The 13,422-nt window shown below is 41.7% G+C and overlaps 1 protein-coding gene across 2 annotated transcripts in view; it reads left to right on the plus strand.

The window, feature by feature from the left end:
* Positions 1 to 13,422, plus strand: part of LOC137637386 (protein cereblon-like) — an 839,981-nt gene that overhangs the window by 214,364 nt on the left and 612,195 nt on the right. For both annotated transcript variants that reach the window (XM_068369600.1, XM_068369601.1), the window contains exon 3: positions 8,167 to 8,378. In XM_068369600.1, coding sequence (XP_068225701.1) covers positions 8,167 to 8,378 — 212 coding nt within the window. The remainder of the gene's footprint in view (positions 1 to 8,166; positions 8,379 to 13,422) is intronic.

Raw genomic sequence — 13,422 nt, forward strand, 5'->3', positions numbered from 1 at the left:
TAGCAAAAGAGTGGGGGAATAGAATAGTTGGATGTAAAAGGGAGCTAGTGAGGGTTGAAGAGCTAATGAAACCGGGGGTAAAAAGTAAATATCAAGAAAGGTTGAAAATGGCATATGACGAAGTGAAAGTAAGAGAAACTGGTAATTTAGAGGAGTGGAACTTAGTAAAAGAAAAATTTGTTAGGATTGCAAGTGATGTGTGTGGCAAGAAGTTTGTTGGAGGCAGCATGAGGGAGGGCAGTGAATGGTGGAATGAAGGAGTGAAGGTAAAAGTGGAAGAGAGAAAGAGGGCTTTTGAAGAATGGCTGCTGAGTAATAGTGTAGAGAAGTATGAAAGATATAGAGAGAAAAATGTGGAAGTAAAGCACAAGGTAAGTGAGGCAAAGAGGGTAGCTGACCTGAGGTGGGGTCAGCAATTGGGTCATTCATATGAAGAGAATAAGAAGAAGTTTTGGAAAGAAGTGAAAAGAGTAAGGAAGGCTGGTTCAAGAATTGAAGAGACAGTGAAAGATGGAAATGGAAGGTTGTTTAAAGGAGAGGAGGCAAGGAAAAGGTGGGCAAAATATTTTGAAAGTTTACTGAATGTTGAGGATAATAGGGAGGCAGATATAATATCTGTTGCAGGTATTGAGGTGCCAGTGATGGGAGATGAGAATGAGAGAGAGATTACAAGAGAGGAAGTGAGGAGAGCACTAGATGAAACAAGAGTAGGAAAAGCATCTGGTATGGGATGGTGTGAGAGCTGAGATGTTGAAGGAAGGGGGTGTGACTCTACTTGAATGGTTGGTGAGATTGTTTAATATGTGTTTTGTGTTGTTAATGGTACCAGTAGATTGGGTTTGTGCCTGTATTGTACCACTATATAAGGGTAAGGGAGATGTGCATGAGTGTTGTAATTCAAGGGGTATTAGTTTGTTGAGTGTGGTGGGAAAAGTGTATGGTAGAGTACTGATTAATAGAATTAAGGATAAAACAGAGAATGCAATCTTAGAAGTACAGGGTGGTTTTAGAAGAGGTAGGGGTTGTATGAATCAGATTTTTACAGTTAGGCAGATATGTGAGAAATATTTAGCCAAAGGTAAGGTGGTGTTTGTTGTGTTTATGGATCTGGAGAAAGCGTATGATAGAGTTGATAGGGGAGCAATGTTGAATGATAAGGTTATATGGAGTTGGTGGAAGGTTGTTGCAAGCAGTGAAAAGTTTCTACAAAGGTAGAAAGCATGTGTTAGGATAATAAATGAAGTGAGCGATTGGTTTCCGGTGAGAGTGGGGCTGAGACAGGGATGTGTGATGTTGCCGTGGTTGTTTAACTTGTATGTAGATGGAGTGGTGAGAGAGGTGAATGCTCGAGTGCTTGGACGAGGATTGAAACTGGTAGACGAGAATGACGATGAATGGGAGGTATATCAGTTATTGTTTTCGGATGATACTGTACTGGTTGCAGACGCAGAAGAGAAGCTTGGTCGATCAGTGACAGAATTTGGAAGGGTGTGTGAGAGAAGGAAGTTGAGAGTTAATGTGGGTCAGAGTAAGGTTATGAGATGTGCGAGAAGAGGAGGTGGTGTGAGGTTGAATGTCATGTTGAATGGAGAGTTACTTGAGGAGGTGGATCAGTTTAAGTAATTGGGGTCTGTTGTTGTAGCAAATGGTGGAGTGGAAGCAGATGTACGTCAGAGAGTGAATAACGGATGCAAAGTGTTGGGGGCAGTTAAGGGAGTAGTAAAAAATATAGGGTTGGGCATGAATGTAAAGAGAGTTCTGTATGAGAAAGTGATTGTGCTAACTGTGATGTATGGATCGGAGTTGTGAGGAATGAAAGTGACAGAGAGACAGAGATTGAATGTGTTTGAGATGAAATGTCTAAGGAGTATGGCTGGTGTATCTCAAGTAGATAGGGTTAGGAACGAAGTAGTGAGGGTGAGAACGGGTGTAAGAAATGAGTTAGCAGCTAGAGTGGATATGAATGTGAGGTGGTTTGGCCATGTTGAGAGAATGGAAAATGGCTGTCTGCTAAAGAAGGTGATGAATGCAAGAGTTGATGGGAGAAGTACAAGAGGAAGGCCAAGGTTTGGGTGGATGGATGGAGTGAAGGAAGCTCTGGGTGATAGGAGGATAGATGTGAGAGAGGCAAGAGAGCGTGCTAGAAATAGGAGTGAATGGCGAGCGATTGTAACGCCGTTCCGGTAGGCTCTGCTGCTTCCTCTGGTGCCTTGGAAGACCGCGGAGGCAGCAGCAGTAGGGGATTCAGCGTTATGAAGCTTCATATGTGGTGGATAACGGCGGAGGGTGGGCTATGGCACCCCTAGCAGTACCAGCCGAACTCGGTTGAGTCCCTTGCCAGGCTGGGAGGAACATAGAGAGGAGAGGTCCCCTTTTCCATTTCATCTGTTTGATGTCGGCTACCCCCCAAAATTGGGGGAGGTGCCTTGGTATATGTATGTATATATATATACTATATATATATATATATATATATATATATATATATGTATATATATATATATATATATATATATATATATATATATATATATATATATATATATTTGAATGAAATTACACATATTTTGAACATTCAGGCACCCATACACACATATGGAACTCCCTACATGGCTAATCTTACTTTTCTGATTTTTACCTATGGATGGGTAGCGTTTTAGTCCCCATTAACGTCAATAAACAAGGGATCACTGTACATTTTTCATGCAACCTCTGCTGTCGACCTTCAACTTGAGCTAAAATTGGTTAATGAGAAACTAGAAAGTGTGGCCAGGAGGTTCACTTCCAGGGGCTGGAACCCTCACTGCCAATGTAGACTCCCAACAACATCTGGTCTGAAATATTTCTGCTTGTGTGGATGATTGCCGACTACTGAAGCAGATTTTGGTATTTTTTTTCCCTTCTGCAAGAAAGGCTTTCTTTAACTGATGGTCTCGCCTTCGGGAGATTTCTAATGCGGGAGCTGGATTCGTCCACTCCCTTTTTGAGGGAGAGCCCCTCCACCAGCCACTGTTCAGCAATCTTCTTATGCGGGTAGAATTGCTGACAGCTGCAGCAGACCTTGGTTGCCTATTCACATCCATGAGAAAGACTTCTTTTACCTGTTTGGTGTCTCTTTATGGAGATTCCTCTGGCATGAATTGGATTCATCCATTCCTTGTCATTGATCTCTGGAACTGGCTGCATCAGTGTCATTCTAGGCTCTCCCATCAGACTCGTCTCTCCAGCAAGAATCATATTGCATAGCAGACGCATTATGCCCTTTTGACTCATCTGCAACTCCCAACAGAGATCCCGAGAGAACTCCCTCCACGACACAATCTACTCTATTAGCCACTTGTGAACACAGTTCATAAAGCCGTATCTTCGGTGTGACTTTGCCCCTGAAGACTATCCAGCTCCTTCTCTCTCAGATATTCCTTTCTGCAACAAGCTGCGAAGAGGAGGTCTAGATGCCTTCATAGATCTTCGGCTTCTGTCTACCAGGCCAAGTGGACTGTAATTAGTATTGTGGAAGGGTTAGCTCTTCCCTCGATGCCACTATTCCAGCAATAGTGAAGTTCCTCTTTGTACCTTCAGGAAGGAGGCTTCTCTCAGTCCCGATGATGGAAGGTCACCACTCGTCTTTGAGCCTCGCTTTCAGACCGAAAGGAATTAAGCTTTCCTCTCTGTCGGCATCCCCTCTCTTCATACAGGGTTTCAAGTCTACCTGCCCTCAGTCGAAAGGGAGACCTCCTCAACGGGGCATGGGTCATGTCTATTGGTCCCCAAAGAGTGACCTTACGACTTTGGACTCCAAGCAAGCAGATCTTCACCTGGACTTGAGGAGAGGTCTCCTGCTTGTGTTGGCTTCAACCAAGAGAGTCGGTGAACCCCATGGGCCACCCTCAACGTCTCTTATTCACGGCAATGGGCCAGTTAGTACTTGACTTCATTCCTGGCAGTTCAGATCCCAGAATTCGAGTCCTTCGGATTTAGAGTCCTTCATAGCATGACCAATGATCTAGATTGACAGCAACTATGTCAGGGAGAAACTGGAGGTGCTACCTTAAGTAGAGTACAGGAGCTCTCCTCTCGGTGTTAGCTCGGGGAAGGTCAAGAGAAGGATCTCCTAGGCCACGTTCTCGGCTTGGAGTCACAAGGTCACGGACTGAGTGAGAGCGCATAATGTTGGGGTAGGAGTACACCGTAAAGTTTTTTTTTTTTAAACTACTCTGTGATGCAGGCCTGTGGTTACACTGTAAATGGTTTAAACACAAGCTCTTTGATGGACAAGTAGCAGATGGGCAAAGTTTTAACCATGGTTAAGTTAGGGATGAATGACAAAAAAAGACTGGCTCTCTCTTTCATCTTCCACCTTGTGGGGTAACAGCTTTTACAGTACTCTGCAGAGCTGTCCTCCGCTGTCTGCAGGTAGAACCATTTCCTGTGTATAACCTGGTATAGAGAGATATACTTATGTCCCCATACCCCCTGGCGAGGTAGGATTGAGTAATGTCTATGGTTTATTCGAAGATTCCTACGTTTCTGAGAATTCTTACCAAGACTAGTCACATTGCTAGTATCACAAAATCACACAGATTGCTCAGGCTGCTGACTGTGTTTTGCATGAATTGTTTAGCGAGGTGTTAGTGTTTCTCCCCGTTACGTGTGGAGCACGTATGGAAAAACGCCAGGTCAAAGACCAGCCAGTTGGTTCGGACTTCCATTCTCCTAAGTGGTGAGTTAATCCCCATAAATAGCAAGAGATTGAATTAGTGTCGGAGCAAAGGGCAAATTTGAATGTAATTTGTATTTTTCCTAACAATACAAACCTGTAGCTAATTTTACAAATTCACCCGCCATCACCTGTACCTCGATAAGTCCTGCCTGCAATAAAAAGTTACGATACAACTCAAGTATGTGTGTGTGAGCGGGGTAGCCGGGTACCCCCACCCCCCACCCCCACCAACACCCCCACCCCCACCCCTGCTAACTAGTGTGTGGGTGGTTATACCTCGCAAAATGTTTTATGGCTAGACTTCCAGCTTCACTGAAAGTGATATCCCTACAAATAGCTACAGTTTTGTATCGTTAGGAAAAATACAATTTACTTTCAAATTTGTCATTTTTGGACATTGAAACACTGTGTCCCTTGGTTGTCGGATACACTAGCCCAACTAATAAAGGGAAGCATGCAATTAGTATAAAATTATAAACTTTAAATGAAAGATTTAAGAATTTGAGTAAATATCCCATGATGTTTGGAAATACAATTAATACGCTGGTTGATATAGCAGTAGAAATAAGTGTATTAAGACTATATTGTAATAAGATTTCTGCTAAATTTAGAAAAGAAGCAAGAAAAGGCAAGATAATATCATGGCCAAATGTGTGTCCAGTATATCAGAAGAAAGACAGAGAGATGATGAGAACGGAATATGCAATGGAAGATGAAATATCATTGGAAGGAGAAAGGATAAATGAGGTGGAATCACTTGAATATTTAGGAACTATAATTACTAACACAGTATTTAGAATTGGAGTTTAATGAAATATTGAATAAAGCAAATCAGCCAATGGTTAGGTTAAGTAATATTTGGAAATCAAATCGCCTGAATTACATATAAAAATCAGGGTATATATCAGTTTAGTGAGATCGGTGTTACTGTATGGACATGGGTCGTGGTATGACATTGAAACAATATCCAACAACTTTTGTAAATTCAAGAACCAAGCCCTCACAAGAATATTGGAGTTGAATGGCAGGCCAGGATTAGAAATGAAACTATAAGAGATTACTCAAGCTCCATATGTGGATGAGATCATGGTGAGAGGTAGATGGAGATAGTTTGGGCATGCTCTTCGCACTCCCAAAGAGAAATTAGTTCATCAAACTTTCAACTGGGCTCCACAAGGCACTAGAAGAGTTAGAAGACCCAGGCCTACATGGCTGCATACTATGAAGTGTGAAGTAGGAGATGATGAATGGAGAAGTATTGATTTAATAGCTCAAGATAGAGACTATGCCCTTTACATCAATAGCTGTAGGAGAATATGATGATGATATTAGAAAATACCCCAATACAAAACGTGAGGGAGAAATTTAGGAAAATTGATGGTTCCTATAGCAGACCTGCAAGACATGTACAGGTATTAATGATTTTACCTTACCCTTGAAGGATTATACAGTATAACCCACTTGAAGCATTTCATAGTCATAAAATAAAATGCTTACACAAGTGTATTTGATGTGCACATCTCGTGAAGCAATACCCAGGTCCAATGAGTGTGACTGTATTTTGACCATAAAACATATTTTTAGCAAATGTAAAGTTTATAACAGAGAAAGAGACATATGTTTTGGTGAGAAAAGTTTTATTTACTATTTATTGGGATCTGAGAATTTCTCTGTTCTCAAGATTTTAAGAAACAGCTTTTATAGATGAAATTTTTATTTATATTTATCATAGATTTTTACTACGTACCCTGTAATATATTTATTTTTTATCCATTATATTTTATATAATTTTATTTAATTTTGTTTTTAGTTTTAGTATATACTGTATATTTTTTATTCCCAAATTTAATCAGGCTATCTCTGTAGGAGTTGAGCTAGACTCCCTATGCTGGTATATTTACTCATTATAATAATAATACTTATTTTTCTCTTTCTTCATCCACTTGACAACAACTGGAAATTTTTCTTCACTCAAGGGGTTATCTACTGCACTGAAATTTTTCAGTGGCCGGTATCCTCTTGGTAAGGGTAGAACACACTCTTTAGCTATGGTAACCAGCTCTTCTAGGAGAAGAGCAATCCTAAATCAAATAACTGTTTTCCAGTCTTGGGTAGCACTATAAACTCTGTGCCATGGTCATCCACTGTCTTGGGTTAGTTTTCTTGCTTGAGGGTAAACTCTGGCATATTATTCTATCAGTTTCCATATTTACTTTCCTCACTGCGCTATATCCCCTGTTGAAGGTCTTGGGCTTATAGCATCCTGTTTTAGTAATTAGGGTTGTAGCTTAACTAATAATACTAATAATGATAATATAAAAATAGCAATTTGCAGAAATCTTTCTTTTGAAAGAATTTAAGAGAGAGTGCAAGGGTATGCTATATTGGTTTTCTCTGAGCATTTTCATGAAGAATTCTTAGTGTTTTTTATCTAAATTGCTGAGTTGTAGGTCCTATAGTGGCTGTTGGTGACGTGGTTTTTAACTTTGGCAGCTTAGTTAGTTTCTAATCTTTTAATTTTGAAAATTTTTCAAATAACTTGAGAAAAACAATCTGAAGTCCCATATGTTGCCAGTAATCTAAACCTGTTTAGTCTAAGATTCTGATTACTTTATACAGTACTAGCTTTTAATTGTTTAATTTACCTATATCTTTCTTCCATCAAAGTGTGGGAGTCAGCAATATAAACATCCTTGAAGATTCATAAAAGTATATGTTATTTTGATAATAAATTTATCTCTACATTTACCTTGTTCATATATTGTACATGACCACCCTCCTCCCTGCTGACTTGTTTCTTAAAACAAAATAAAATGGCAACTTTTTATAAATTTTGGGGGTAAATGTTATAGACGGAACTAATTGAGAAGAAGCAGTATTTACATTAGGTGAGTATAGAAATATATATATTTTTTTTATTAAATTTCCATTATTTCATCCCTCATGAATTTATATAGGTCATATCTGTAAGAGTCAAGTTTAACTCATTGAGTTGGTTAATCCCCTCACTTCCAATAATAATACTAATCCACAAATATGTGAATCTCTTCATTTTAACAGACAAAAGTTTTGCATAGATGAAGGAATAAATAATAAATTTAGAATGTATTTTATATTTGTATTTGTCATAGCTATAAAATCCTTAGTTCTTTAAAAATAAAACATCTCACCTCAACCACTCTAAATCTTAAGCTGAAAGTCAAAAGTGAACAGTCTGACAGGAGAGTGGGCTTGCTTACTTGCCTGCTCTCAGCACCTGTGATAACTACCTTTGTTGTTGAATTATACAACCTTTTCTAGCTCTCAAAGATATTCCATATTTTAAAAAGCTCAGGTTTGTACAGCTAAATAAGTACAAATTACTTTTATTATTAGTTTTGTTGCAAAAGGTTCTATCATGATACAGTAACAGGCAACTTTCTATTTATTGAATGCATTTTTTACAGTATTTGGGAGAGACACAGGAATTAAGAGGAAGAACTGTGCAAGATGAAAATGACTATGTAACGATACCCTTGTTGCATGATAACAATCTCCTGATGAATCTAGTCTTAGTGCCTACCCAGACTTTGCCCATGACTGTCTTTCATCCTCTAAATATATCCATGTTGAGAAATGTCATAGATAAGGATCGCACATTTGGAATTGTACATACAAAGTAAGTAGAAGCTTTATTTTTTTTATCTCGTGTACAGGATACAGAAAAATTCCTGATACCTGAATTCAGTGATTTTCATTCGAAAGTCACTAACTGGCAACTCTTCCAGCGACAAATCACTTTGAAACTTTGCTCAATAAGAGGTACAGTACATTAAGCATGATTTTGGAGAATTAAATGCAATGCGAGATCATTATGGAAAAATTTACCCAATAATCTTTATGATAAAAAGGAAAAACTAAATACTTAGTGAGTCTTACTTTTTAGCCACAATAGTAATGTATTTAACATAGTAAACGTATCGGAAATGTAGTTGTGGGCAGAATCTAAGTGGCAGTGTCGCAGTGACACTCCTAAAGTATGTCTACTCGTCTAGTAGTCTGCCAAATGTGATTGGAGTTACCCAACTGCGACTGTAAACTATAACTCTAGTTGAGTGGAATTTCACCAGATTTTTGAAAAAAAGCAACATAACCAATCATATTAACATCGACAAAACAAACTGACTAAAACGACACAATGAAGGAGAAAGGTTGAAAAGCCATCCTTAGAGACCCGTTGCATACCCCCTGAAAGAAACAAAGAGTTAACTAACTATATAATGAAGCATTCATTTACACATCATTTTCAATTCTCAATAGTAGATATGCTATCATTAGTAGACAATATTAGACTAGCCAATACTCATTATTTTGGGAATCTATGCAAGAGGTTCGCTCAAAACTAGTTTTGGGTGAGATAGCCATGTCGTCCTGATGGAAGGTTCCTTCAGTAGCTTCCTAGGGTATATTTGACTACAGTGGATATTCCCAGAGAATTAAACTAAAGGTCTCCAGAATTCTAACTTCTGGCACAAATATCCTTAAAGTTGTCTTTTAGGATATCGCATAATAACATGGGATGTATTCTTGACATGCCACATAGCTATCTGCACCCCACATAGCATTTACGCTTCGAGGGGGGAGAAGTGGCAAGATAAAGGAGGAGCCGTTACAAAGTTCTCCTCCTCTGTTACTGTTATGAGCACTCGGATGACGTCATATTCGTCGCCATCTTGGATTGCGTCGTATCTGCCCACCATCTTCATTCCTTTTAGCGTTAGGCCAGTACCCCCAGATACAGTAAGATTAGGAGGGAGCCTGCTAAGGCCTTTCACAGAAAGGAGGGCGGGTCCATCAGGACGACATGGCTATCTCACCCAAAAATAGATTTTTTGCTTCGCTCAGAATCCGTTTTTTGGGCTCAGGCCATGTCGTCCTGATGGAAGTTTACCAGAGCATTAATGTATCGTGGATTTCTCAGTTGTGCCTTCGACTTCCAGACAATATTTCCTTGGTCTTTAGAACCTAAGAGACCCATGACAACACCGTTATAGTCCTATCCACTAACATACACTATGTTAGTGCTTCCTGCCCCCTATAGGGAAGAGTCAAACTAGACTGGGAAAAAGTCTTGAAGTTGTATGTTATACTGAACCACCCCAGCGGTCAAAGGAGACATGCAGGTCTCAGTGCATGTCGGTAGCCCGAGTTTGTATCAAGTGTCGGAACAAGTTGCATCTCGCAGGAAAGGTTTGCATCAGCGTAGGAACAAAGGTAGCATCATTGTTCAATACATCATGCAGAAAAGGGTAGAAAAATACTCTCACATAGGCTTTATTATAATGTTTAGGGCGAAATAAAACGCACGAAACCATTAGACTTTTATTTAAGATCAATAAATAAGGATAAGCATACATGTATTATGATGTAAAATTCCAATTGAGAATCAATTAAATAGCATAGGCATAGTGACATAAACAGAAATATTTGTGATACCTGAAAAGGAAAACCTTGCCACCGCACACTTCAATTTCCGTTTGAAATTGTAATGTCTTTCTGAGAATGTCTCAATATACACATGTGTAATCAACACGCGGCACTAGTGTTCAGTCTGTTATATCACCTTAGTATATTAGAACAGTCCGTATTGTCATCACGATGACAAATCACTACTATGTTGTGCACTAAGGCCAACATATACACCCTTGGAATTTCAAGTCCCATAAAAATTCACTGTTCTTCGCAGCACTAAGCGGCAGGGTTTAGTACACTACCTGCCACCACCACGAATCTTTTACCTTCCTGTACTTGCTTCGCATGGTGTTTAAAGAACACCCTGGATGACTTCCATCCAGAAAACGAACAAAGACTCTCGAAGTCCATTTAGACTCTCCACTGGACACAGAGAGACATCTTCCTTCAGAGGGCAGATTCTCCAGGTAACCCATCTTTTAGTGGGTAACTCGTTCTTGGCGAGAAACGTTGGGTCAGGGAAGAGGGTGAGCTCGCCCGTGTCAGCAAACCGGATGTGGCCCTCTTTCCTAGATAATGCCACAATTTCACTAACTCTAGCCCCCGAGGCTAGAGCAAACATGAAAATAACTTTTTGGGTCAAATCTTTCAGAGGGCAAGCCTCATTGTCCAAATGTGAGGCAAAATGTAGCACTTTATCAAGAGACCATGAAATGGGTCTCGGAGGGGCCGCGAGTCTAAGTCTGGCGCAGGCCTTTCGCACCTTATTAAAGATTTCGTAAGACAAGTCTATTTGGAAGGCATACAGTAAGGGTCTTGTCAGGGCAGATTTACACATGGAGATCGTATTGGCTGCTAAACCTTGTTCATGAAGGTGAATAAAGAAAGACAAGCAGAAATCCATCGAGATTTCCTTCGGATTCTTTGCCTTGACAAAGACTACCCATTTCTTCCAAGATGACTCGTATTGCCTTCTGGTAGATTTAGACTTATATTCCTCCAAGAAGTCTAGGCTTTCCTTCGAGATTCCAAACCTTTTCTTTACGGCAAGGGAGAGAAAATCATGAGATGAAGGTCTCGGGTTTTCTGTGATGAAGCGAAGACAGTCGACTTCTGAAGTTGTTGAGACAGAACTGGGTCGGCAGGGGAATCAGCTTCGGTTGTAGTTCCAGAATCAGGGGGAACCAGTGGCTCCGGGGCCACTTGGGAGCTACTAGGGCTGCCGTTCCTTGAAAGGATCTCATCTTATTGAGGACCTTTAACAAGGTTGGGCGATGGGAACAGGTGAATCCTGGTCCATCTGTTTCAGTCCAAGGACATGGCGTCCACTGCTTCCGCTCGAGGGTCCTCGTACGGGGCCACATATCGAGGAAGTTTCTTGTTGTCGCTCGTTGCAAAGAGGTGGATCTGCAGTTCTGGGACTTGGCGTAAGATGAAGGAGAATGATTCTGCGTCTAGGGACCATTCTGACTCTATCGGAGCTATCTTGGATAGAGTGTCCGCTGTCACATTGCGGAACCCTTGAAGGTGAACTGCTGATAAGTGCCATCTCTTCTTCTCCGCTAGACGAAAGATGGCTAATATCAATTGGTTGAGTTGAGGCAATCGTGAGCCTTGACGATTCACACATCTGACCACCACATCGCTGTCCAGAGTCAGTCGCACGTGGGCTGAGGGACGAGGAGACAATTTCTTCAGTGTGAGGAAGACTGCCATGGCCTCCAAGATGTTGATGTGAAACATCTTGAACAGGGAGGACCAAGTTCCTTAAGTCTTGCACTGATGGGAGTGACCGCACCATCCTTCCTGAGGGTGGAGGCAGTTGTAAAGGCATTAACCTCTTGAACTTGCTGGCCTCTGACCATGGCTTGAAAAGTGATCGAAGCCGAGACGGTAGTGGTCTTCTGAGATCTCTTCGAGCGTTTGATGCGTATCTTCTCCAGAATCCTGATGCATCTTTCAGTTGTGCTTTCAGCACTGGGTCTGTCACCGAAGCAAATTGGAGGGAGCCGAGCACCCGCTCCTGTTGTCGTCTTAAAATCCATTTAGATTTGAGGAGTCTCTTGACAGACCTCGCTGTTTCCCTCCTCTTCTTTAATGGAATGGAGGGACAGTGTGACTGTAGGTCCCAATGTATGCCTAGCCATTGGAACTTCTGAGCTGGAGATAGTCGCCATCGTCCAACAGCTCCGCCTTCGCGGCGTCCAAGTGATGGCCTACCTAGACGACTGGCTGGTCTGGGCGACATCGCCCGAAGATTGTGTACGATCCTGCAACAAAGTCACCCAGTTCCTAGAACATCTGGGATTCAAGATAAACACCGAGAAATCTCGCCTCTCTCCAGCTCAGAAGTTCCAATGGTTGGGAATCCATTGGGATCTTCAGTCACACCGCCTTTCCATCCCGCAGAAGAAAAGGAAGGAAATAGCAGGGTCTGTCAAAAAACTGCTGAAATCCAAACAGATCTCAAGATGACAGCAGGAACAAGTTCTAGGCTCTCTACAGTTCGCCTATGTGACAAACCCAGTGCTTCCTGCACAGCTAAAGGATGCCGCGGGAGTCTGGAGACGTTCTGCATCCATCGCTCGAAGAGACCTCAAGAGACGGCTCCCAAACAGACTTCGGTTACTCTTAAAGCCGTGGTCGGAAGCAAAGGTCCTGAAAAGGTCCATCCCACTTCAACACCCGCCTCCATCGCTCAACATCCACACGGACGCTTCGCTGGAGGGTTGGGGAGGTCACTCCCACCAATGACAGGTTCAGGGAACATGGTCTCCCCTATTCAAGACGTTTCACATCAACATCTTGGAGGACATGGCGGTCCTTCTCACCCTGAAGAAACTCTCTCCGCCTCCCTCGATCCACATCCGTCTGACTCTGGACAACTCGGTGGTAGTCAGACGTCTCAATCGTCAGGGCTCGAGATCGCCCCAGATAAATCAGGTACTTCTTCCAATCTTCCGTCTGGCAGAAAAGAAGAAATGGCACCTGTCTGCAGTTCACCTACAAGGATTCCGCAACGTGACGGCGGACGCTCTATCACGGACAAACCCAATAGAGTCGGAATGGTCTCTAGACGCAAGATCATTCTCCTTCATCTCTCGCCAAGTCCCGGAACTTCAGATCGATCTCTTCGCAACGAGCGACAACAATCAACTTCCTCGTTATGTGGCCCCGTACGAGGACCCCAAGGCAGAAGCAGTGGATGCCATGTCACTGGATTGGAACAGATGGTCCAGGATATACCTGTT

Source organism: Palaemon carinicauda, unplaced genomic scaffold (assembly GCF_036898095.1).
Source record: "Palaemon carinicauda isolate YSFRI2023 unplaced genomic scaffold, ASM3689809v2 scaffold7, whole genome shotgun sequence".
In the NCBI taxonomy this organism is placed as follows: domain Eukaryota; kingdom Metazoa; phylum Arthropoda; class Malacostraca; order Decapoda; family Palaemonidae; genus Palaemon; species Palaemon carinicauda.